We start from the raw sequence: 21,851 nt of genomic DNA, 5'->3' as shown, positions 1-21,851 counted from the left end.
TCAGAGGCTGTTTGGTGTGGTTTGTGTTGGATCAGAGAAGTTTGCTTGGATGACTACGTTGAGGAAGAGCCTTCCCGGCAAAGGGATTAGGATGTGCAGAGATGTGGGGCCACAGCATAGCTGGTTCTTGATTACAGCGTAATGTGCTCCCTCCTCCACCGTTTTTTTCCTTCCCACCAAACAAAGCTGACTCTAGTCAGCCTCCTGTTGGCTGGGGATTGAAAACTCGGGCCACTGTGACATGGAGGATATAAGGAACTCTAGGGGGTGCAGAGGAAAGGATGAGAAGATGCATCTCCTTAGAAAATTGTTGCCACTGAAGAAATTCGGCCTCAGGACAGTTGAAGGACTTGCCAAGACTACAGAGCTATGCAGCAGGGATATGCAGTAGGGATTCCGTTCCACATCTTATGGTTCCAAGCCCGGCATTCTTTTTCACTAAGTTCTGTTAATCATTGTGTACATTTGCTGGTTAATTGCTAATTAGAACATACTACAATTTGATCGTGCTTCCACCTGAGAACATTCCTTCCTTTTCCTTATTCCCCAGCCCATAATGCCCGCTGACTGGTCTGTAGTTGATATAGTGAATGCTCTATTTTTAGCCACTATTTTTCCGCTTTATGAAAGAGGCACTTTTCCCCTCAAGTTACATCTGAACTGCTTTCAGTTGTTTTTGCCAAAGGAGGTGGAAATTGGTTCCAGCAAAGATGTTTTCTGTTAATCATAAAGGTTTTTTAGTGATGTTGTCTATTAATCTAGTCCCAGTGTATTGCCCCAACTAGACTACCTCAGTCAGAGACACTGCAAATTACCTCATAATTTTGAATTTCAGGACTTTCCAATCTCTCTCCTGAGTGCAGACAATGTATTTGAACCTCATTCTACTTTAAAAACTAAAAACCTTTCTTCCTTTTAAGACACGAATTATTGAATTACTGGAAAAGTTTATAAGTGTTAATTAATTTTATTTTCCATCCTGTACGCCATCTCTTTTCAACCTAATTAGAGTTTGCATGAGTACTGGATAACAGGAAGTACTGGGAAGCAGATTACCTTTCTCCTGTTCCTCTTCTTTTTAATGAGAACCATCTGAAATTGGCCCAGCATAAGAGTTTCAACATCAAACGCTTGCAAGCTAAGTGAACACATCTGTTCGAGTGTTCGAGCTGCAAGGTGGGTCTGGGTGGATTTGTGTGATGTTTAACCTGATAGAGCCAGTGGCCACTTTCCCGAGTTTATACTCAGCTAGCCTGGCTGGACTTCAAACTTTCCCTATAGAAGAAACGTAGCTTTGTTATTCACAGTGACTACTGGTATCTGGCAGGTAAACTTCCTACTCTGAAACCCAAAGGAAGCGTCTGGCCAATTGAATATAACCGTGTTGAGTGATACCCTTTTATGTGGCGGTGAGATGATCTCATATCATCTGGAACCTATTTTTACAGAAGGAAATGATCGCAGGGTATTGATTCAGCAGCTATGGATGAAGGAATGTAGGTGGCCTCACTGATTCATCCAGGGATAGATGGAGCCAGGGACCTCTGGGCCAAGAGCACTGTTAGAAACTCAGGATGGTGTTTGAGGTAGAAGCCAGAGGGTTAACCAAGCCTACTCCCCCCAAATAACCCTTGATGCGATTGTCAGAAAGCCTGGGTCCGGAGCCAGCGTGGGGTTTGCTACACTGGGGGAGGGTGTCACACGTGGCCTCTAAAAGATGACCAAAGCCAGCTGTAGTATTTGACAAATACCCACAGCTGCAGTGGGAACGTATCTGATCTTAGTGTGGTAATATTAGAGTCAAGGTAGACGTGTGCTGTGAAAAGAACAACCTGTTGTCTTGGTTGGGATTGTCTTTGTTGTGGTGGAGTTGAGGTATTTTATTCTTGTGATACTGTCACCCATGGGTTGTGGAAGACCCACTTCTCATTCACTCCATCACCAAACATTGACTGAGTGATTTACCTTGCGGGCACTGGGAATACAGCTATGATGAGGTCACGGTCCCTCAGGGCGTTCTCAGGGCACCTGGGAGGCAGCCCGGGAGATCATGTCAGCTCAGGGCTAGGGAGTGTGCAGAGGGGCCTGGAGGGCCAGGCTAACCCGGAAGGCAGAACCAGAGAAGGTTTCCTGATAGACTCCCTCAGGGGCTGTGTCCCAAAAGGACAAACGGCAAGAAAGCCAAAGAGTTAAATGGAGTGGTGAGCCGAGGAAACGGCGGAAAACACATTCCGAGTCCTGACAAGCCACAGGACGGCGATTTTAGCTGGAAGAGTGGGTGCAGTGCGGTCAGAGACAGGCGTGGGTAGGATTTTGGGGTGGAGCTGTGAGGGGAAAGAATGGGGTGAGTGAATTGGGAGGGCAGTGTTCAAGGGTCTTGTGCGGTCAGAAAGAGAATGGAGAAATGAGACTTGTTCTTACCTGAGAACAGCAGCACAGTTCTGCCTGAAATGAACTTATCTCCATGATTGTACTGTTTAAATTGAAGGACTTGTCTGGGGCTGTGCAAAAGAGTGGTCGCCAGAGGTGGAGCTAGACTGGCTCTGCACTACTGCAGTCACTAGAGTGGTTCCATAGCAGCCACCTAGACCAGCTGCTCCTTCTGCAGGCGAGGAAGCTGAGGGCCAGGAAAAGGAAGGCTTGTCCGGGGTCATGCAGTGGGTCAGGGCAGAGATGCCACCAGTGCTGGAACCAGCAGGTTCTTAATTCTCTCAGTCATTTCCCAGGAAAGCCAACTTTCTTAGGAATCCTTCTGCTTCTAGGCTGAATTCTTTTTAGCATTTGTAGAAAATTCAGCAATAGTATATTTGATGTTTAAATGAATGTAAAATGAATATTTCTATCCCCTAAAAAAAATTTCAGGACTCACCCATTCAAGCTCCTTTTACGTGGTAAAAGTATAAAATTCAAAGACATTTTGTTTTCTTGAATAACTTTGTCCTGAATTATATCAAGTGTCTTTGTGTTTGGATATGAAATAATGAAAATAAAGATATAAATTTACTAATTTTATACCTCAGGGACTGTGATAAAAAACATAGCAATTTACTCTCCTATTTGCAAATTAGAGAAGTAGATGATTTAAATTATACTTCCCTAAGTAGTTCTTCTGTTTCTGTACACATGCCCTGTTTATACACCTATGCAACTGAATGTTTTCCTCCGGCCCGGTGTGGAGAGAGGGGAGATGAAACAGACCCAGTGTAGACATAATTGTGAGTAGCAGCCACAGCGGGATGGTAGGGTCAGGGGAAGTTGGAACCTGAGAGGCAGTCACCCTAGTGGAACACTCCAGGGACGTGACAGCTATTCGTGAGTGTGACTTTGTCTAGCTCCAGTGTAAAATGCTGTCAGAGGCATCATTTCTAAAGGTTTAGGAGCAGTTTCAAAGCTTGCTTGCTCTTCTGTTAAGCAAATAAAGGCTTAGGGTCAACCTAAAAGAACAGCTAATCAGATTATGTTCACTGGTGGCAAATTTAGTTGTGACTCTAATTCCCATATGAAATTGTTCTGCCCTGGGCTGCCGTCTCACCCTGCTTGATAGAAGAATACGAGATCTGCTGTGGGTTCTATGTTGGAGGATTGTACTCTCCTCTTTAAAGTGCTAGTACTAGGAAGAGCTTAGGAAACATGGGTGAAGCTATTTTGAATGTATTAACTCAGACATGAGTTTCACCTTTTCAGCAAGTCCAGGAGAGAAACAAATAAAATGGAAGCATGAAGGTGGTAGAAAGAGCGTGGGCTCTGGAGCCAGACAGACCTGGGTTTGAATCCTACCTCTGGTAATTAGGGGTAGAAGGACATGTGGACCAATGATGTAACCTTCAGGACTATCTTGCACCTTATTTGTAAATAATTACAGGTATTGATGCCTTTCAAAGATGGAGTGAGGAATAACTGAAAGAAACACAAGAGACATCAAATCGCTACCAAGTTCGCTTCCTCCAGATCCATTCTATAGACATTTAGCAGAGCATTTGTTACATACGAGACTGTGCTAGATATTTGGGAGAGGCCGGATCAAAGAAGAATAAGACCTATATTCAGCTCTAAAGAGCTGACAATTGAGTGGGGAAGAGAGGACGTGCACACACACTGCAGCCCACAAGCTCTGGCCACACTGGCCTCTATTGTTCCTGGAATATTCAGGCATGTTTCTGCCCCTGCACTCGCCCTCCCCTCTCCCTGGAACTCCTGTCTCCTACACCTCCGCCTCCTTTAGAGCTTTACTCAAATATCATCTTAGTGAGACCTGCCCCAGTCATCCTATTTAAAATGAATTCCCTGGTGCCAGTATTCCCCATGCCTCTTCCCTGTTTTTCCCCCAACAAAATGTGTGTGTGTGCGTGTGTGCGCGCATGTGTGTGTGTCTTCTCTTATTGTGTGCTCCACCTGCCTCTTCAGTATGAACATGATGATTATCTGATTTATGTACTGCTCCATCCCTACTTCTAGAACAGTGCCTGGTTAGGTACTCAGTGTTAATGGAATAAATGAGTGATCTGACTGACTAATTTCAGGTACAGAGAGGACCAGGCACAAAGAGCCCCAGTGGCCAGAAGAGCATAAGGTATGTTAGGGACCACGTTTTATATAGCTGCTGCAACAATGGATCATAAATGTAGCATCTCTAAACAACTCTGATTGATTGTTTTAGAGTTCTGTAGGCCAGAAGCCTGCCCCAAGTCTCAGTGGGCCAAGATCAAGGTGTGGGCAAGGCTGCTGTCCTTTCTGGAAACTCCAGGGGACTGGGTTCCTTGCCTTTGCCAGTCTCTGGTTACACAGCACATCCCCCGACCTCCTCGTTTGCCTCCCTCTTCTACTTCTAAGGACCCTTGTAATTAGACTGGACCCACCTGGAAAGTCCGGGGAACTCTCAGCTATTTTAAAGTCAGCTGATGAGCAACCTTAATCCCGTCTACAACTCAGTTCCCCTTTGCAGTGTGACCGAACATATTCACAGGTTTTGGAGAGCAGGACGTGGACATCTTTGGGGGTCCATTGTTCTGCTTACCATAGAGACTAGCAAGCTTAGGTCTAGGGTTTAAGCTGCCCGTTGTGAAATGTAAAACTGGAATGTTCACTCAGGAATGGCCACAATGGTCAAGATCTAACGGGTAAGCTTTATCTGGGAGGCCGTGGGAAGTTGCTTAAGGCTTTGGAACAGGAGAGTGAGGTGATTTTTAGGAGATGACAATGGACTTAGAGCAGGCATTTGGAGGGAGACTGTTGTTTACCTTCTTTTTTTTTTTTCTTGAGGCGGAGTCTTGCTCTGTTGTCCAGGCTGGAGTGCAGTGGCATGGTCTCGGCTCACTGCAACCTCCACCTCCCAGGTTTGAGCAATTCTCCTGCCTCAGCCTCCCAAGTAGCTGGGATTATAGGCGTGCGCCACCAGACCCAGCTAGTTTTTGTATTTTTAGCAGAGACAAGGTTTTGTCATGTTGGCCAGGCTGGTCTCGAACTCCTGACCTCAGGTGATCCTCCTGTCTCAGCCTCCCGAAGTGCTGGGATTACAGGCGTGAGCCACCACGCCCAGCCTGTTGCTTACCTTCTTAAGAGCATTTGATCTCCGCCGTCCTCTGTGTACAGAAAGCTAGGGATGTATTTAGAATTTCTTTTAAAAAAAAAAAAAAAAAAAAAAAAGTGCACCTATGGTGTCCTTTTAAAAACCGTTCTCCTGTATCACACATATGCACAGCACATACACACAGAGGCCCACAGAGCCGAATTACACAGACACAGGTGCTCCCATCTCCTCTCACACACGCACCCACCACCTCAGCCTGAGAAGGAGAGTCTCAGGATCTGTTTTCTGTGGCTCGTAGTGACCTCCCGCCATTTTTTTTCTGCCGTGGCGCACTTGAGTGCTGTTTCTTCTTCTCAGAAACACAGGCTGACTCTGGCAGTGGTTCTCATGGGGTCGTTGTATAAGCCTCCTTCAGTGGGCACGTAGGAGTCTCCAGGGAGATGTCTAGAGTATGAAAAAGTCCCTCCTTCCTCACCCTTATGTCACCCCCACACTGGCCCTGCTTTCGTATCACCTCCTAGGATGGTTCTTGTCCCTGACACCTGTTGAAAGTCTCATGGATATTGAACACCTGGTTTTGAATAGTGTCTTATAAGAGTGCTTACCCTTTGACTAGCCACCTGAAAGCAACACATCCAACAGGACTTTCTGCAATGACATAGTGAACTGTTCTATATCTCGATTGTTCAGTGTGGTAGCCAAAGCCACATGTGGCTATTAGCTTCTTGGAATGTGGCTGCTGCAGCTGAGGAACTGAGTTTTTTATTGTTTTAATTAATTGAAATTGAAATAGCCACACCTGGCTGGTGGCTACCTATTGGTGAAACTTTAAAGAAGCAGGACTTGCTGAGCATGCTGAAAAGACTGTAGCAGTGTCTGTGGTAAACAGAGTAACATTTGCCAAGAAGATAGCCTTTTGGAATCAGACAGACCTGGGCTGAAATTTTGGTTCCAAGCTGGTGATTTTCAGGAAAGTCACTTAACTGAGTCTCAGTTTTGCCATCTATAAACTGGGTAGGATCAGTGATATATTAGGGAGAAAGATGTTAGGCACCCTCTGACCTGGGGGGAAGAATATTTCACCTCTGAATTGTTGCACATAGTAAACATCAGACGTACTTTTCATTGGTTTTATTATTATTTTTCAGTATTCTATAGACAATAGTCATTGCCTGACCCAGGGTAGACGTCTCCCACTCCCTGCCTGTGTTACCCCATGGGATATGATCTTACATAAAAGAACTGTGTGAAGATAAGACAGTATCAGTGAAGCCTTCAGCATTGTGCGCACATGTGGTTTTCAGTCATTCATTCAACAAGTGCTGATGAAGCAACTACTATGTGCCAGGCAGTGTGCTAGATGCCAGAGGTACACTGGCCAACGGGAAACAGAAGACCTGCTTACTAAATAGGAGGGCAGACATTTCCTACGTGGTAGCTCATAATGTTATGTTCTTCTGAATTTTCTCAGTGTTGGGGATTTTGTGTTTAGTTTAGCTGGAAGAGTCAGAATTGCTTCACATGGGTGTAGTTGTATTTTATTCTTAGTAAGGTTTTAGCTGTAGGTCTCCTAACAAATAACTATTTATCTTATTCCCCTTTTGTTTTTTAAAAATGTCAGCTTTATTGAGGTATAATTCACGTGTGATGAAATTCACCCAGTTAAAGTGTACAGTTCAGTGGTTTTCAGTCTCTTTACAGTGTTGTGCAGCTAGCATGGTGTCCATCATTTTTATGCCACCCCCGGGAGAAACGCCCTTAACGCCATTAGCAGTGCTCTCCAGTTCCCTCCAGTCCTTCTTACCCTAGGGCCAACCACTAATCGACTCCTCTGTCTGCTGGGGGTGGGGAAAAAATTTGCCTCTTCTGGACATGTCATATCCATGATATCCATGGAGTCATACGTGTGGTCTTTGTGATTGGCTTCTCGCTTAGCGTGACGTATTCAAGGTTCATCCATATTGTAGCATGTGTCTGTACTTCATTGTGGAAAGGTTCATCCATGTTGTAGTGTGTGTCAGTACTTGATTGTGGAATCATATTCCATTGTCTGGATATATACCATATTAGTTGATAGACATGTGAGTTTCCATTTTTTGCCTATTATGAACAACGCTGCTATGAATATTTGTGAACAAGTTTTGTTGAACGTATGTGTTCATTTCTCTTGGGTAGACACCTAGGAGTAGGATTGTTAATATGGTAACTCTAATTGGTAATATGAAAACTCTACGTTGAACCCTTTGAGGAACTTCCAGAGTGTTTTCCAAAGCTACCATTTTGCATTCTCACGAGCAGTGTGTGAGGGTATCCGTTTCTCCACGTCTTCACCAGCCTTTGCTGTTATCCTGTCTTTTTGACTATAGCCGTGGTAGTGGGTATCCAGTAATATCTCACTGTGGTTTTGCTTTATATTTCCCTGATGATAAATGATGTCAAGCATCTTTTCATGGCCTTGCAGGCCTTTTGTATATCTGGGAGAAAGGTCTCTTCAGGTCCGTTGCTTATTACTAATTGGGTTGTCTTCCTTTTCTGGCCTGAGCAGGATGCTGATATGCTAACTGGTGATGAGCAAGTATGGAAGGAAGTTCAAGAATCCCTGAAAAAAATTGAAGAACTGAAGGCACACTGGAGTATCCTTTCGCCTGTGGATTGAGCTGGACTTTGGGATTGTTTTCTTGTTTTCTCGAAGCCCTATGGTAATGAGGCCAAAGGCGGGGTTTGACCTCCCCATGAGCCAGTGGTTTTCACTCTGTTCCATGGTCACAGGCCGCACCCCCGACCCCGGCCAGCAGTTTGAGTAATGACAAGGAAGATCGTGGCAAGATCAGCATGAATAATAACTCACTACCTTTAGGTAGTAATCAACGCTCATGGCCCAATAGTAGTAGGAAAGTAAGTATTAGTCTCTTTATGTGTAAAAGGTGACAAATTCCTCAATTATCTTCTCCCATAACCACTTACATCTCCAAGAAAGAATAGCTCAGAATCCTTGTCATTCAGTGCCATGGACCATCAGACCTGGAAGCTTCGTATTAAACCAGGCATGACTACAGTGGCAGTGGGGATTTGCTGCACGACACATTTTCTCGGCATGAATAGTAATGACCACAGGTGGGCCAAAGTTCAGAGTAAGGAGAGATCACGTAGGATGAAGGTCATCTGGGAAGGCTCCACGGATGTTTTACTGTGCAAAAGATAGCCTGAGTCAGGGGCAGGATTTGGATAGACTGAGGCTGAGAGGGAGGCCGCTCCTGGTAGAGGAGTTCACTGGAGCAAAGCTGTGATGAAGGGAGACAGCAGGCAAGAAGGAAGAGATCAAGGTGGGTGAAAAGACTGCAAAAGCTCATTCAGAGACTTTGGGGTAAATTATATCCCAGGCACTAAGAACGTTTCCAATTTGCTGACGATACTATTTAAAGAGTTGTAAAGAGCTAGAGAGGGAGGTGGAGGGAGGTTTCCAGCTTTAAAGGTGAAGGACATAATTTTGAATTGATAGCCCACTGAGCTGATTAGCAGTCTTGGCAAAGAATCTCAGATTGGTTACTAAGGACTGGAAAAGAAAGCAGTGATCATCATCATGCTGCAGGGTTTCTCCAAGAGCGAGTGAATCCAGAGACATGGCTTTCTTTGGTAAAGTCTGTATCGAGACTTCAGAAAGGGATTTGACGAAAAGTAGTCAAGAAACTTATGTTAGATGTTAGCCAAACTAACTGAATAGCTACACTGAAAAAATAATGTTAAATGATTCAGTGTCATTCTGGAGTGTTGTTGTTCCATCTCGATCCTCTTTAATTCATAATTCCATACCTTGAACAAAGATACAGAGGACAGGTTTATGAAATCTCCAAAGTGAAGTAGATGGGGAGGATGATAGAGGGAGGATGACAGAATCTGTATCTCAAAAGAAAAAAAGACTTCAAAAGATCCCTAAATGGTTAAATAGTGTCCAAGTTTTAAAGAGATGAAATATAACAAGAGCATATATACAATTTCTGTTTGGATCAAAAAGTTCAAATATGTAAATATGCATAAGAACATGTGAAAAAAAATTAGGGCTTTAGTAAACAGCAAAATTTAACAACATTTAAGAGTATAATATAATCTTACTACTGTGATCTTGCGCTGCGTTAATATTGATTAGAAAATGATAGAGATGTAGTATTGGTCTGCTTATTTCTAGAATGTTCTATTCAGTTTGAGGTAAGAAGTATTAAAACAACTGGTTTTGAGGGGTGGAACTGAAATTAAGGAGGGATTTGAAGCCCTCTCTATGATGAGATAGAAGATACTGGGAAAACAGTCCACTCTGGAACAGGAGGTCCCCGTTCATGGGCTCAAAGAGCTTTTTATGCGCAGAGGAGTAGACTTGTTCTGTCTGGGCCCTGGCCGTGGTATTGGGGCCCATGGGTAACCCAGCCAGAGTTCAGTTTCAACTGGACAAGGTTTTACTGAAAACGGACTGTATGCTGGGCACCTTGCCGGTCATCATTCACCTGATGGTTCAGACAGAAGCTAGAAAACACAGCCCTGCATTCACTACTCTCCTACATAGCAGGGTAGTAAAATGTCCATTAATAAAAATGTCCCTTAATACATATTTTGGTAAAGATATAGACTTTGAACGGCATCAAAGACACAATAGTCAACTCTGGGAAGTTAAAAGATTTCACAGAGGAGGTGACCAGTGAGCTGCGTCTGGGAGGGTTAGTGGGAGTTCACCAGGCCAACCAAGAGAAGAGAGAGAAGAGGCGTCCAACACAAGGGATGACGTGTTCAGATGCACAGAACACGCAGTGCTGCTGAGAAGCTGCCGGCTGTGCAGTATGAGAGGAGGGGAAGGTGGCACGGCCTTAACTGCCATGCACAGATTAGACTTCATAGGTGAGAGGGGGCCGTGCGATGATTTTTTAAGCAGTAGAGTAATATGATCAAGTGAATACAGGCTCTATGGACTGACAGTCGTTGAGTCTCAATGAGTTGAGTAATTCCCAAGTGAATGTACTGTGCTTCCCTTTCTCTTTTCCCCTGATCCTCTTACGGTCATTTAAAAGTATTCAGGAAACAAGGGTATCTGTTCTGTCCATTAAGAATCTATTCTCTTTGGGTAGGCTGTCCAGCCCTGCTAGGTCTAGAGCTCAGCTCCTTACTGGAACAGAGTCACTTGTAATAAACACCACACAGATGCCAGGGACTAAATCCTTGAGCAAATACATGTCAGTAGTAACTTGGGGGAAAAGCCTCTTAGTTAAAATTATTCCATTTTTTTGCTCACTGAGATGTTTTGCAGGAAAGGTTTTGCCTTGTTTGCCAAGAGACAGTTGCCAGTGTTGCGAAGGAAAATTGGCACGTAGTCCCTTCCAGCTTGCTGGGGGATAAAGTAGATGCATTCCTATGAGTGGCTGCAGAACATCACATCTGGCTTTTACTTCTAAGGCCTGTCACCTCAAACCTCTTTAGAATAAGTGGGAACATACATAAATGAACAGGCAAATAATAGTGGAGGTCAAACAGCACAATGTTAAAATAAGGTACCAGTCTTGCCACAGAAATGTCTAGCATTGTGTAAGAGACAGTCATTCCTCCTGACATTTCGTCAAATAGCTAATCCTGGAATGAAAAGCCACAGAGGTTAGCCCAGCAATCTGTTACCAAATCAGTGCATTGCCTAAGATACTGCTTCCCCCAACCTCCAGGGGATACGTTCAGCAAACTTTGAACATACATGTCAGATGAATGCCAGAGCAAATCATGGACTCACTTTTCTTCAGGAAGTGAACCTTTTTTAGGATCAAGGTCAATTCCTCCAAGACAGGACTCATCCTAAAATTGCAGTGGGTGTGACAGAAAAGGCTCTCAACTGTGCATTGTGGTGCTTTAAATTCTCGTCAAGGAACTCATCTTTTGGAGTAAGATATTGGACCTCTGGGAAGCCTTTGCTGGAAAGAAAATACATTTCCTGTGAAAGTTCATAAAGGTATTCGTCCCCACTCTCAGGAATGGCTTGATTGCTTTATTAGAAGTATTTGCTAATGTTTTGGAAAACCGTGTTCTGAGAAGGGTATGGACACTCAAAGAAGAAGGTTTTGCTGGACAGAAAGGGGAGCATACACAGTGCGTTGGCTGTTCAGGGCTGGGAAGGTTTTGCTGGACAGAGAGGGGAGCATATACAGTGCGTTGGCTGTTCAGGGCTGGGCATACTCTATTAGGACCTCCATGAAGAGGGTTTTGAATTAGGGGCCGGGGATGGCACAGAAAGCATGGATTGTAAAGAGACCAGGTCATGTGGGAGTGGGAGGGGTGTGGGGGCATGAAGGGAAGTTCAGTCAAAGTCAGTCCACTGAACCACTTTCTTTAAGCCCAGTCAGGCTCAGAGGTCATGTCACAGAGGGAAGGTGGAAGGCACTAATGCTTGTGTAGTGTGTGCCTTGTGCATGCCACGAAATGTTCCCCACTGTGTCTCTGATACCCAGAACTCCACCTGGCTCATGAGAGGACACGTGACGAATTGTGTCATTTTACATACAGTATATTACTCATTCTTACATTGACATTAGTCATTTTTATTTCTGGTCTATCATTAAGCACTTTGACTTCCTCAGAACCTCAAGTCTGATAAATGACAGGACTAGATTAGATCTGAATCTAGCTTTACTACAGTCAAAGGCTAGGCTGCCATTTCTGATCTTCAAAACCTTTTCCCCCACTGGAATGACAACATATGAAGCAGATGAATTTGGAGCTCCACGGGGTGAAGGTGGGACAGGAGTGAGAGAAGGGCAAGTCCCAGCCCAGGACCCTCCTTGGTCTCCGACTCGCCTAACAGTGCGCAGTGAAGAAACTCTGAGGTCCCAGGGTCCTGCACTCTCGCCTTCGCTCTGTTTCCCAGAGAATTCCCTGGGGAGGGATTCAAAGCATGCTCCATAAACCATGTCCTCAGTCCTCTGACTGCCCCTCTAAACAGGGAATATCAGTTTTAAAAAGTGAAGTCACTCCAAGGCTACATGAGATTGTTATTGACTCATAGTTAATCAGAAAGTCAGTGTTACTGAGAAGTGGATATTGAGTCTTCTCCCCATCCTTTTTAAAGCATCGTTTCCCTTGCCAGCAATTTATGTGCGTAAGCCACGTTCCTAATATTGTCTCTTATTTTGGGGGTTTAAAATAACACATATTTTAATTATTTGGTTAAGTATAGGCTTGGGTCACTTTTGCTTTATAATCAAAATAGATGAGATCCCGTGGAAATATATTTCTTCAAATTGCTCCACCTAGTGTGTGCCTGTGGGTTGTGTGTGTATTTGGGTTCATGTATGCCCAGAACTCAGGTAACACAGAAGCAAACATGAGCTCTTCCTTTTGAAAAAGGAATTTCTCTAAAGCATCTTTAATTTCAAATCAGTTTTTAAACAGAAGCTGACAGAGAAAATAATTTAAAATCGAATTAATCTTTAGTCCAATTTAATAAAGGACTGCATTTATTTATGACTAGATTTAAAGAGAACACATCTAGGAGTATGAAGAAAGAACAGGTCTTTAGAAGTCTTTGTTTGTTTTTGGGTTTTTTTGTTTGTTTGTTTTTGAGATGGAGTCTCCCTCTGCCGCCCAGGCTGGAGTGCAGTGGCGCGATCTCAGCTCACTGCAAGCTTCGCCTCCCGGGTTCCCGCCATTCTCCTGCCTCAGCCTCCCGAGTAGCTGGGACTACAGGCGCTGCCACCACGCCCGGCTAATTTTTTGTATTTTTAGTAGAGACGGGGTTTCACCGTGTTAGCCAGGATGGTCTCGATCTCCTGACCTCGTGATCCTCCCGCCTCAACCTCCCAAAGTGCTGGGATTACAGGCGTGAGCCACCGCGCCTGACCTGAAAGTTTTAAAACTCCAGAGCACAGGCCTGGTTACAAGCTAGTCTGTTGATGTAAACAGAATTTACTTCACTGAGTTGCCACTTCTGTGTTTTTGTTTCTCAAGTGTGCTTTCAGGCGGCTCCTCTGTGAAAAATAACGGGTGCTTCCTTCCCTCCTGTGCTTGGGAGCTCTTCAGCCTTTTCGAGAATCTAATTTTACTTTGGTTTTTTTCTCGATGAGACAATGAATCCTTAACTAAGGTTAATAACAGAGTGGGAGCAGGTTCTGGCCATGTGCCAGGCGATCATCAGCAGCAATTCTGAGCGGCTTCCCGATATCAACATCTACCAGCTGAAGGTGCTCGACTGCGCCATGGATGCCTGCATCAACCTCGGCCTGTTGGAGGAAGCCTTGTTCTATGGTACTCGGACCATGGAGCCATACAGGCAAGTCCCAGGGAGACGCTAACGCAAGGGCTAGGGCGTCTTCACGTTGGGCAAAGATCGATGTTGTGAAGTCATTCCGATTACTGCTTTGCATGGAGGATTTCCAGCTGCTTCTCAACCATTGTGTAAAACCCAGTCTTATTTTATTCATCCCCCTTGTTCATTCACTCATGCATTCATTCATCATTGGTCAAGTTCCTTCCACGTGTCTGTCAGGCACCGTGGGTGTATGGAAACTAATTAGATGCTGTCTCGATCTGGAGCAGATGATTACAATACGATGTGGCGCTTGCAATGACAAAGGCAGGCTCAGGGTGCTGGGGAAGCTGGAGAGGAACGCGGGCTCAGACCTAGCTTGAGAGGCTGTGTCATTGGCCTCTGCTGGTCCAGGTGAGGATGGCCATACGGGGCCCTTGGTCTGGCTGGCAGTAAATCCTGGTCCCTTCTCTTTCTCAGGATTTATGCTTTCAGTTGAATCATTTGTCTTCATAATTACCTTGTGAACCAGGGAGGACAGCACGGAGACGGCTCTGCCTCAGCTTATCCTTGAATCAGGTGAAGGAACAATTGGTAATTGCTTCTTGACTGATCTCAGCTCCTTGAGACCAGAAGGCGTTTTGCCCTGAGATGTTTTTATAACTCAGAGAAGCTTTGAGGAGGGTAGTGTTGAACTGCTGAGAGTTAGGTGCTGGTGGATGTTGCACCCTGATTTGCAGTGGGCTGAGAACATAATTCTAGAAGGTGAGACTGAGAGCAGCCCAAGGGGAAGGGCACAGAGACATGCGAACCATAATCTGAGGTTGGAATGGCTCAGTCTCTAGCACAGAGCGAGGTTGCTGATGGGAAGGTACCTTGAAAGCACCTGTGACCAGGAGCGATGGCAGAGGGAGAAGGTCCCTGGAGAACCGGGGGTCCATCCTGGGCAAATCTTTAATTTCCCAGCTTTGCATACTGTGCAAATACCGTGTCAGTCCAAAGTGGTGAAGCAGAGGGAGAATACAGGACCAGACCTATGCAACGTAGGACAACGGGCAGAGAGAGGCTGTAAGTGAAGAGGGGCAGGTGGAAAAGTCAGAGCCTAGGGTACTTCCTGTTCCCGCTAGAGGAAGACTGTCAGGAGACATCTGGGAGAGGAAGTTCCCAGAGTCAACATAAGAATAGAAGTGAGTCCAGGGTCTAGGATATTTGTTCGGACTAATGGTAGGAAACCAGAAATGAGGTGCTTGGTCAGGAAGCCAGGCATGAGCCAGGAGCTTGGTGCCGAACCCAAAGATGGCAGAGGCTCCACCAGCCAGGTGGATGGCAGAGGTCCCTGCCCAGCCAGTGGCACCAGCCTGACCCTGAGCATGTTTTCTGGACTTCTGTAGGTGGTTTCCTCCACTGCCTGTGGGTGAACAGCTCTGGAATCCAGACTGTGAGTCAGCTTTAATCAAACGTATAAGGGATTGGCTTGAGGGCTGAGACTGTAGACTTTCCCATGAGCAGTGAAATGCCTGCTGAGTGTGATCAATCTTGTGGGTTCTCAGAAAATACGGATTGCATTCAAAGAGATAAGGCTTCATCTCTGAGCCTTAGTGTTGCAAAAAGAGGCAGGTCAGATGGTTGGCGTTACCTCTCTGAACTCCACAGCTTGCTATGAGAAGGCCAAACCACAGCCTCTGGGTGAGCGGATAGACTCCAGCCAAAAGACGCAGACTGAAAAATACCCTTCCTTCTCCAGGCCCCCATCAGCAGCCGCTGGCTCTCTTTGCTAGCGCTGCACTGACTCTTCTGCCTTATCTTCCCTTTCCTTTTGACACCCAGACTGCCCTGCTCAGGCCACTCTGAAGCACAGAAACTTTAAATGGGTCCACCACATCCATAAAGAAGACCACACACCTACAAGGGTGTCTGTTCTGCATGTATTTTGCAACCTTCTCTTCCCCACGTCTACTAGGGCCTCTTTGAGGCACTAACTTACCCCTTAAGTAACTGGCAGTTTGACTGACTTTAAAGTTAAACAAAGAGGCCTTTCTTGTAAGCGAGGCCAAGTCGTCTCCACCAGAATATAGTCCATTATGTTTGGAAAACGTTTGGTTATATTTACATGGTGTTTGGCAGGTCACAGTCTCTCTGTAAATGTGTGCTCTGTTCTTACACTGGGTGACAAATTTCCAAGCCTCCCTTGGCTTCTCTTCCCTGGAGTGTGTTGAGGAGTTGCTTTTGGGTGGTATTTCAAGAAATCCAATCTGCATTGATCCACTTCACATGAGTGAGGTACGAATCATTTGCTTTTAAAGCTGTAGTTGAGGAAAAGGCTATAAATAAACCCGAACCAACAAAGTTAAGAGAAATGGGCAGGGTAGATGTTGTCATACTTTGCCTTTTTCCCCTTTAGCTCAGGCAGAGGTAAAAATAAGGAACGTATGCAAATAGGTCAGGTACCCTGCAATGCCGTTAGCAATTTTAGAACAAAGGCAGGAATGGAGAAGTTGGCTGTGGTTTTCACCTCTCACAAGTGCACAAGGGAATTCACACTGGGTGCTCTCAGCCTCCGCGTCGGCTCCCTGCAGATGCTGGAGGTGGGCCTTTTGCTTACCTTTAGCCAAGGTCACAGCCAGTTAGCTAGACATGAGTTACCAAGGGATGATTGCGTTGCCATCTGCTGTAACAGTTTTACAATGTTAATATATTGTTTGCAACAACTAGATGGAGGTCAAGTCTTTCTTGATGATTTTGTCACTCCTGACCTTGGCTAAATTTTAATTGCTGACCTTAGAGGAGAAAGTGCTGCTATTCCATTTTTATCCAAATTATGGCCTTCAGCTCCCTTCTTGCTACTCTGTCATTTATTTTTACTCAGTAGATTTTACTCAGTTTTTATGGTGCAGCTCAACATTAGGTCCTTCATGTTTCATAAAACAAGTTAGAAATCACATACAACGAAATGTATAATATTTAGTATTAGCCCATAGTGTGTATTCTGATAGTATCGGCATATATATGTGACTGTATATGCAAACTCATCTGTCCCTTAGCATTGCAAACATTAAGTGGAATGAAAATAATTTTAAAATACTTGATAAATTTTATTTAAAAGTTTAACTTAGTCTAATGTTAATTAGCCAGTTAGCAGTTCAGAACTTGGTACGCATTTTCCTGTTAAAGATGGTTACAGATTATGTAAGTTCCCCAGACTAACCCATGAAAGTCTACTCGGCCTTTGATAGTACCAGTGTATGGACTATAAATCCGCGCCCCCCACCCCGCCCTCCAAAAGGAGAGAAAATACAAAATTGAACGCATTGTTTTAAAAGTTTTGTGTGTCAAATATTAATTCAATTTGACTTTACTTTCGGAACTGGAGAGTGATAAGGAGATACAGAGGGCTTTTCCAGCTTTGAAGAGGACTCTCAGGACATTCACACATGTTGTGTTCATTTCTTTTGCACGATTAGCATATGCTTATAGGGAAGGACCATTTAAGAGGACAGAAAGGTAAAAATCAGCCTCATCTTCAAACTGTTGACCCACTCCTTAAAGACAGGCATGGCTAAAAGTTTCTTTCTGGAAATGTTCTGTGTGAGAGTGGCCAGTGTGAATATATTCTGGAGCCACATAGACCTCAGTCTTAGCGTGGTGTCAGAGGATTGAAAATCAACAGTAATCCTAACCTTCGCCAGGGTCTCTCAGAAAACACGAACAGTGGCTCCATCATAATACACAGAATGTTTTCTTAAAGCTCCCACTCCCCCTACCCCATTCCTTTTCTTCTGCTTTCCAAGTTATTCTTGACTCTCTTCCCTTCAGAACTGTTCATGTGGGCTCTTCCACTTTCTCCTGCACTTCTGCCTTTTTCTTACTTGTCTTGCTTGGGGAAAGACTCATTTGCAATAGGTTTTTTAAATATGCCTGCTAAGGTGGTGTAGGGAGGAGTGCGGATTAGAAAGAGAAAAGGGAAGGGAAGCCAAGCCAAAGGTCCTCCTTAGTGTGGGGGGAAAACGAAGGAAGAAAAAAAAAAAAAAAAAGGATAACTCCCTAGCCCATGTTCTGTCACTTTTTTCACTTTACAAGAGAGTGTAGACATCTGTCTAGATCAGCTCTAGATCAGCTCCAGAAATAAGTATCTGAACTTCATCCAACACTCTTTCCAGATATGTTTGCCATTTATTATCTCTGATGAGATTTATAGAATTGTTTCACCTGATAAACGAATAACTGTTTTCTTCTCTGCTTCTCTTCTCTCCTCCCTACATCAGTTCCACCTTATGCTTTTTAAAAGATACATAGTATTTCATCTCATGGATATACCATAATGTTTAGATCAGTCTCTTGTTTCCATTTATGTGTACCATGTCAAACAATGCCATGATTAATTGAATCCATAGGGTAAATCCATAAGAGAAATTCCTAAATGGTAACTTGCTACATCAAATTTAGGTCCCCCTGAACTTAAAATAAAAGTTATATTTATTTTAAATTTGGATAACCATTTCCAAATTTTACCTCCCCCACCACCCACACCAAAATGTCACTCTTTCCTCAAGAAAATATGAGAAGAGATGACACTGATTTCCAGTGTATCTGTTCTAAAGCCATTTCAAAACCTATTAGGGCCTTCATCTATTCCTTCATCAAAACCCACATTATAGGGTAAGATTTGTTGATATTAATTTTGTTGTCCATAAATTGTATTTTGTGCGGGTGGGAATGACATTTTGTGATGTACCTGGGGAAAAGGCAAAAGAACAAGAATGATGACGAGACTTAAGTTGTGATTGGAGAAAGAGGCAAGGGGGGTGGGCTATGAAATCTCCAAGGAGAAGAAAGCTGATAAGAGTGGGATTTCAGCTCAGATAGTTTTCTGTGCTTTGTTGTCAGAAAAATGGGGGCAGGTGGAGACAATGGAAGTATAATGCAGCCGGTAGTTTGTGTACCCGCCATGGTTACAAATCAGGGGTTTGCAACTGAGAAATTGCCAGTTAATTACATAGCAGCCCCATCAGTTTTTAATTTTGCAGGGGATTTTTTTTCTCCTTTTTTTGAGAAGCTTTGGAAAATAGGTTGATGATCTATAGGATCTCCTCATAACAGTACCTTCTACTGCTGTTTTCAAGCAGGCTTTTCTGAAGAACTCAGTTGTTCTTTCAAGGGTTTTTGTCAATGTAACATTGTGGTACAGGAGCCTGCAGAGCTTGCCGGGTGCATGTTACAGGGGGAGGGCCTGAGCGCGCCTTTGGAGCAGTCACATACCCAGCGCTTGCTCGGGCCTGCCCTTCCCCATCCCTCATCCCAGGTGCGTGTCACCGTGGGAGGACCTGAGCGCGCGTTCGGTGCAGTCACATACCCAGCGCTTGCTTGGGCCTGCCCTTCCCGACCCCGCGTCCCAGGTGCGTGTCACCGTGGGGGGACCTGAGCGAGCGTATGCGTGTCACCGTGGGGGGACCTGAGCGAGCGTATGCGTGTCACCGTGGGGGGACCTGAGTGCGCGTTCGGTGCAGTCACATACACAGCGCTTGCGTGGGCCTGCCCCTCCGGATCCCGTATCTCTCCGTGTTGCTCAGATGTTGTTAGCTTGCTCTCTGAGGACGCTTGTGTCGTTGTCTCTGACAACAAAGCTCACTCCTAGAGCGCGGGCAGGGTCCTTGGCTGTTGTATCTAGTTTAGAACTTTCCTAAGCCATGCTCATCGAGTAGGACCAAGAGGACAAATCAGAGCCAGTTCTCTCCCCAGAAGAGGAAATAAGTATCTGAACTTCATCCAACATTCCACGTGTGTTGTTTGCCATTCATTGTCTCTGATGAGATTTATAGAATTACTTCACCCGATAAATGAATAAATGTTTTCTTCTTTGCTTATTAATGTAAACAGTAATCTTTTAGCCACTTAATCATGTTTTCCATGCTTTCGTTTTCAGTTAAAGTATCTTTAGTGGAAGACCCTCTGTACACGATTTTGAGCTGTGTATGTGTGTGTTCATATGTGTGAAATACTGAATTATCTGGCATGCCTAATCAGGGCCTCTTTCTGTTTGCTGTCCATTCTGTAAGGTTTATTTCTTACTGGGACACTGGGGCAGTGATCACCTGCACAGTGAGGGGGGAAGGAGCCGTCAAGACCCAAGCATTTTTTAAAACTTTTAAATATAAGCCTTATAAATTTAATTCTGAAAGACTTTCTTAATTCAGAATTTAGGCATAAAATAGTGCAATGAGAAAGGAGGTGAAGGAGGGGGAATAGAGAAAGAGGGACGATGAGGAAGAAGGAAAAAAGATATGACAATGACTAGTAGATACTTATTACACCACTGACTTGCGCTTAGGCCTCATTACTTGCGTTTTACTTTTATGGATAACCCAGAGCTAATAGGAGGGTTTAGGCAGGAGGATAACAGAGAACATTATGACCAGTTTCTCTGGCTCTTCTTTTCTTGGAACAAGAGAAATGAGACCATCTCTGCTTCAACCATCTACTCCTCTAAAGTACCTTGACTTCCTTTAACCCTAACCACCTTGCTTGAGATGCCACCTGTACATTTGGGTAAAGACCTTCATTGCCCAGCTTTGTGGAGTGGTTCCAGCCCTGAACCTGCTGGTTGTGTGAGAATGACCCAGCCTTGTAGTCTTACTTCTGGAAGAAAAATCTGGGACAATCTACATGGAACTGGCATAAGCTCTGGCCCTTCAACACCTCTGAAAAAGAGGAGGCAGGGTGCCTTGGGCCTTCTCCTACTCCTGAATGTAGCAGCTCTTCTGACCCTTGCTGTTACCTCAGGCATTGGAACAAGTATTCCATGTGCTGACAGAGCTTTGGATGACAGCAGACAGGCTTAGGTGATCTGGCAGCTTCACATAGCACGCCTTCGTCTAGCTTGCCTATTTCCCATCTGTCTTAAGGATGAAACAAAATGATTGGGTGCTGCTGATGTATGTGGAGCCCCTACTGGGGAAGGGGAGGTGGCCCGTTCGTTGCTTCCAGCATGCTGCTGCGCATGGCAGAACATGCATACAGCCTGTGCTTTCTGTCACCTCCTGGCCATACATCTCTGTAGTGTTTGTCACTCCTGGCTACTAGAGGCCACTACTCAACCATCTTTCAGAGGACCCCATCTTCTGTTTCACTCTGGATGGCATTGCCAGAATCCACTACTGAGCTTTATTCTGGTAATTCTCCATGTAGCAAGCGTGCTGGATGTAGTCCACATCCACTTTCAGACAAGAGAATTGAGAAGCTGCTTGTTCCTTCCCCGTCCCCGTTATGAGCTCCAGTGTGCAGCTGTCGTCCTGCCCCAAGTCTGTGTGTGTCTTTCCACATCAGCGCTGGCAGGTGTGGGGCTTTGGGAAATGAGATATCTGTAGGAACCTCAATCTTATTTGTGTGCAAGAAGTCGAATGTGGCCTTTACATATGCCTTGTCCGGTAGGAGACAGAGCAAGAGATATCATTTGGACTGCAGAAGCCTGCCCATCTTCTCTTCCTGATTCTCAGCTTACTGCATGGCCTCCTGGATGCATAGATCATGGTTGATTTGAATGGGCACATCTCACGTTCCTGGGTCAGGCACTTACTCATTTTTTTCACCAAAAATATTTATGGAGACCTACTTACGTATATGCACTGTGGCAAACACAACAGGCAATATGAAGTCCTCGTTCTGGTGGAGACTTCAACAGCCAGCTGAGAGGCACCTCTGAGCAGCTCCAGAAAACCAGGCCTTTGAGAAGCTGAGGAGGAATTGCTGGACTAGCTCAGGCCTGGCCAGTGACAGACAAGGTTTTTAGAGTGCTGGAGTAGGAGGCCCTTCAGTGGATCAAGTACTTACCTCTCTTGGAGGTCCCTGATTGATTTTCAGGATTTCATTCATCATTCTACTACTTTCAAGTCTCATGTAGAGAAGTTGGTGCCTCTGATTGTCCGAAGCCCTCCCTAATGCATTCTTGGAGCTGAAACCCCCATTTAGCTCCACATTGTCATCCTCTGAGCTGAAAGGGTACCCAGAAGCCAGGGCCAGCATGCTCAGGCCTTGGAGTGACTGAGGTAAAGCTGGAAGCTGTGC

The 21,851-nt window shown here is 44.8% G+C and overlaps 1 protein-coding gene across 2 annotated transcripts in view; it reads left to right on the top strand.

Moving 5' to 3' along the window:
* The window catches only part of SMYD3 (SET and MYND domain containing 3), a 594,032-nt gene that overhangs the window by 477,219 nt on the left and 94,962 nt on the right, over positions 1-21,851 (top strand). For both annotated transcript variants that reach the window (XM_017870421.1, XM_017870422.1), the window contains exons 8-9: positions 8,073-8,160; positions 13,643-13,817. In XM_017870421.1, the coding sequence (XP_017725910.1) occupies positions 8,073-8,160; positions 13,643-13,817 (263 nt within the window). The remainder of the gene's footprint in view (positions 1-8,072; positions 8,161-13,642; positions 13,818-21,851) is intronic.

Source organism: Rhinopithecus bieti, unplaced genomic scaffold (genome assembly GCF_001698545.2).
Source record: "Rhinopithecus bieti isolate Rb0 unplaced genomic scaffold, ASM169854v2 scaffold_5132, whole genome shotgun sequence".
In the NCBI taxonomy this organism is placed as follows: Eukaryota; Metazoa; Chordata; class Mammalia; order Primates; family Cercopithecidae; genus Rhinopithecus; species Rhinopithecus bieti.
The sequence above is the reverse complement of the archived record's forward strand: the minus strand, read 5'-3'. Positions and strand labels throughout refer to the sequence as shown.